Below are 4,960 nucleotides of genomic sequence, written 5' to 3' on the forward strand. Positions count from 1 at the left end.
GTAAAAAAAGCTAGAGGTTTCTTGGAATTTGTGGAAGATTTTATTCAAGTTCCCAGGAATCTTGTTGGTAGGTACTTGTATAAAAGTTAAATGAATATTATAAATGTAAGTTAATTTATTTAATTGGATGCTAGTTTTATAATTTGTTTACCTTAGGGTAATATGAGTTTCTTAGGCAGCCTGTGTTATTTTTTGTGAAAGCATTTTATGTGACTTGTAACTTTGTGTCTTCGTGCCTAGAAAGTAAGATGTATTTGTTCTGTGCCATTAGTAAGACCCATAATTCGTGTAATGATTTGTTGTTAGAGTTTTCGTTAAGTCTTCTCTTTTGGGCACTTTACTATTTCTTGTTTAATGTCTTTTTTTCGTTTATATGTTCATCAAAATTATGATGGTGATGGTCTTACAGTAACTGATAATTTTTTTCTTTTGTTAAGAGTGGAAATAAAAATAAATCTGGGCTAATAATAGAGTAATAAACTTCTTTCTACATAGCAGACCCTGAATAAATAACTGGTTGTGGCAAAAGCACAGAAGGTAAAAAGTCTTGAGGAGAAAGGATGTAGGAGGGGCACTAATGGTGATAATTACGGTATTCATGAGGTATAAGTTGACAGTTTTCATTTCACAGTGGTTGAACTTACTTTTAGGTATGTTAATTAACGAAGCTGCTGTTGATGTGCCTTGTGTCTTTGAGAGGCTGAGGATCATACCATACCCAGGGTCTCATGTGTGGTAGCAAGTGCTGTACTACTGAATGGTCCCATGCCCCTTTGTCTTTTTTTTTGTGCTGTTTGATGGAGATAGGAAGGCCTTGACTATATGTTAAGTACTAATTAAGTGCTAACATAAGGGTAGAATTTGCTAGCAAGTCGTGCAGTTTTGTTTCCTTTAGTCTCCTTGTTTTTTGACCCTAGGGAATTTCTTTGAGCCCATTGGGTTCCATTAGAAGGTAATTCACTATCTATCCATGTAGTATTTTTCATATTCTGTACAATAAAATTGGAAAAGATTTAAAATACTTATCTTCTTAAAGATACTTGTTTGAACACTTAAGGGGTGTTATAGGGCTTCAGGGCATGTGGCTCGGTGGGTAAGAAGCTTGTTTTCCAACCTGAGCTCAGTTCCTCTGGACTTGTATACAAAGCCTACAGCAAGTGCATCTGCAACCTTGGTGTATTGGGAAGGCAGATCCTGTCAGTTTAATGGCCAGTGAGTCAGGCTGGGAATAAGTAGATTCTGGGTTAAAAGAGAGCTTGTCTGGACTCAATAAATAATCAAACAAGTAATAAAAAAGGAAGGCACAGATAAAGTAGCTATGATATTGCCAGTTAATGCAAACTCTTAGTTTTTGGTTTGCCATTGTTCACTGCATAATGCTTTATGTGATGATTTAAAATAATAAAATTGAATATTATATAATTTTAATAAACATGAAAATGCAAAACTTTGTTAAAAGATTATTATTGGAAAAAAGAACTTTTGAATGTCTAAAAATATTTTAAAAATATTTGTGCACAGTCATGGGGTTTCTGGGTAAAGGTGAGAGAACTATGAGGCAGTTTTCTCTATGTACGTCTGTATGAGTTTTAGGAATTAATTTCACCAGGTTGCCAAGCTTGTGTGGCAAGTGTTCTTATGAGCTGAGACAGCTTGCTGCCCTGTCATACATAATTTTACTACCCTGCTATTTTTTCCTTTTTTCCTCTTCCTTCCAGTACTAGGGTTTGAACCCAGGGCCTTGCCCATGGTAGGTAGGTCTTCTACCACTGAACCATACTCCAGGCACAAGAGTTGCTTTTGAAAATATTTGTTGTGCTCTTTAAGTCAGCTATTCACATGGATGAAGTGCTAAGACTTTGGTAGCTATTCTATAAACATTATTTAACTGAACTAGGCTTTCTCACTAGTAAAAAGGGTTTTGGTGATGGTTTTGTGAAAAGTTTTGTCCAGCTTAATTCTACAAAGATAAACCTTGGTCTTTTAGATTTTGTAGTATTAATAATGAATAAAAACCCTTGGTATTTCAGAAATAAGGAAATTGGGTATATTTGTAGTTCAAGAAGAAGAAATCTAGTTATCAGTGCAAATAGGGGAATCCATGCTATATAATATTTTTGCCTACTCTCCTGTCTTGTTTGGCTTTTGTGATTTGAATTGCTTATGTGCTCTTTAGAAAGCATTCACTAGCAGGAGCAACTTCACAATGCTGAAACTCTGGTGCTTCTGTTGCTTGTCATTGTATTGTAATACTGTATTTTCCTCCAAAATATTTCCTGGGTTAAGCAGTCTTTTGAAAAATATGTTCTTAATCCAAATGAAAGAAAAGGAGAACTGAGGAGTAAGAGGGAGTGAGGACCACTTGGTGGGTAAGTTCCAGAGAGGATGGAGTAAGAGGGAGTGAGGACCACTTGGTGGGGTAAGTTCCAGAGAGGATGGATTACTTTCTATGTTTGAGGCATTCTACTATTTGATCATTCCCACCTGTCCAAAATCAAAACAGTATTTCTTGAACACTGATTTGAATGAAAATGGATCAAAACCATTCACTCCTTAGAAGGAGCTGCCTTTAATCACTTCTTTACTTTGTCCCTTCAACATTATACTCAATGCTCAATTTATACTACAGGTCTGCTTCAGGTTGTCAATATGCTCTGGAATTTAAACTGTGGAAATGATCATTTAAAAAATTGAAGGTCTCTGGTGGGACTAAGTAAGACTTGAAGGTAGGTCCCCGCCAAGGACCCAGAAGGGTGATGGATGCCTAACTCACCACTGGTGTAGTTCCAAGAAGCAAGTAAACAAGATTCTGGGGGAAGGGCCTATGTCCCATCAGCCTCATTTGCCTTCTGAAAAGACATTTGCTTATTTTAGCAGGTTGGAGGATGAAGCTGCTGCTTAAGCTTCATTGTGTAATCTCTGAAGGTTGCTTTTGATGTGCGGCTGCTAGGGCTTCTCTGAGAAGACCCAGTCATGTGAACTCTGATGTCTGTTTTAACCTGTTCAGTTGCTGCTCTTTAAATTGACCCTTCCTGATGGGGAGGGGAGATGAGGAATAGAGATTGAAAAACCCCATCAGAAGAGTGTGTTTGTGCTCTACCATTCAGTTTACTGGTGCCACTATTCTTTCAAGTACACATGACACAGACTTTATCTCCTTTCAACTAGTTTTTCTGAAAATGGCTTAAAAAATAAAACTGATGTTGATTTGGTTGTTACAAGGCTGCTGCTACTTAATAAGGAATATTGCTGTTACTTATATCCCAAGAATATACCAGATACTTGAGTTAAGTGTTGATTCTTTGGGTTAATCTTTATAATAGGGAAAGAGCACCTCCATGTTACCTTTGGAGTTTTTCTTTTAAGTATTGTATATTTAATAGCTGCTGTTTGAAAGACTAACAGGTCAAGTATGAAGGTATGAATTTTGTATCATTTTACAGTATGTCATTACTAGCAAGACAGATTATACATTCTATATGCACTTATGTAAATCTGTAAAATACTTATAGAACTGTAATATTTTTGCTTGCCAGAATATACATGAATGAATGTGTGTATACATATGAATGAAATGAACAAAGTGACGTGGCTAATAGCAATTAAAACTGCTTTCTCTTGTATTTCATGGGCAGGGGTTTGAAATGGATTGGAGTTTATATTTTAAAGTATTAGAAATGGCTCTAATGTTTAAAAATGTTTAGGCATGGGAATTCTCTTGCTTGTGCATTGCATTGGTCTACTGAAGTCAGTAGCCTTTAGGCATATATGCCAGAGAAAATTTCAGACAAGAGACTGTTCCTTTAGCAGTCTTTAGGTGAGGTCATTGAAAGTAAAAACAATCATCTTTGCTTGGTGGTTATTTGATAGGACAGTAATAAATAATCTAGGTTGGTATATAAGATGGATAACCAGTTTTAACTTAACTTGTTTTCTTTTACTAAAGGAAAAGTAATTGGAAAAAATGGCAAAGTTATTCAAGAAATAGTGGATAAATCTGGTGTGGTTCGAGTAAGAATTGAAGGAGACAATGAAAATAAACTACCTAGAGAAGATGTAAGTGTTTAATGCAGCTTATTTGCCTATTTTATGTAAGCTTTACAGTTAGTTTCCAATAATGTGGATATTCTTGTTTTTGAAAATTCTGTTTCCTTGGACTATTATTTTTACATAGTTAACAAATAATCTTTCAGTTTTGTGGACTCTGGCTTCTTAGTTGGTCTGTCAGTACTTAAGCCATCTTAAGCCAACTTAAAAGTTTCGGCTTACAAAAAAGTCATCATTAGGTGAGGTTATTGAAAGTAAAAACAATCATCTTTGCTTGATGGTTATCATTTGATAGGACAGTAATAAATAATCTAGGTTGGTATATAAGATGGATAACAAGCCAGTTTTAACTTAACTTGTTTTCTTTTACTAAAGGAAAACAAGTTAGTTGTTTTTCTTTTTGGGTCCTCCTTCACCTTTTTCTTTTTTTCTTCTTTTTTCTTTTTCTTTTTTTTTTTTTGGTTTTTCGAGACAGGGTTTCTCTGTATAGCCCTGTATATCTCCTGGAACTCATTCTGTAAACCTGGCAGACCAGGCTAGCCTCGAACTCAGAAATCCTCCTGCCTCTGCCTCCCAAGTGCTGGGATTAAAGGTGTGCGCCACCACTGCCCGGCCACCCTCACCTTTTTCTGTGTTTCAATATTCTGCTTGCATGCATATATTTGTACCATGTGCATGTCTCGTGCTTGTGGAGGTCATAAGGTACTGGATCTCCTGGTATTGGAGTTATTAATGGCTGTCCAGCTGTTTGACTTTGTTGGGAACCAAACCCAGGTCCTTGCAAAGGAAAAAAATGCTCGTAACCACTGAGCTATCAAGCTTCATCTTACATCATTTTTACTTTTTGAGTATAAAGCTGTAGAATTTGATGTCCAGAAGCAATTCTTTTTTTTTTCTTTTTTCTTTTTCTTTT

General features: G+C 35.9%; 1 protein-coding gene across 1 annotated transcript in view; it reads left to right on the top strand.

Annotated features, from left to right (window-relative positions):
* Fxr1 (FMR1 autosomal homolog 1) overlaps nucleotides 1–4,960 on the top strand; it is a 53,178-nt gene that overhangs the window by 31,651 nt on the left and 16,567 nt on the right. Inside the window, exons 9-10 of the mRNA XM_031376288.1 lie at nucleotides 7–67; nucleotides 3,947–4,056. Of these exons, the coding sequence (XP_031232148.1) occupies nucleotides 7–67; nucleotides 3,947–4,056 (171 nt within the window). The remainder of the gene's footprint in view (nucleotides 1–6; nucleotides 68–3,946; nucleotides 4,057–4,960) is intronic.

This window comes from Mastomys coucha, unplaced genomic scaffold (genome assembly GCF_008632895.1).
Source record: "Mastomys coucha isolate ucsf_1 unplaced genomic scaffold, UCSF_Mcou_1 pScaffold17, whole genome shotgun sequence".
Taxonomy (NCBI): Eukaryota; Metazoa; Chordata; class Mammalia; order Rodentia; family Muridae; genus Mastomys; species Mastomys coucha.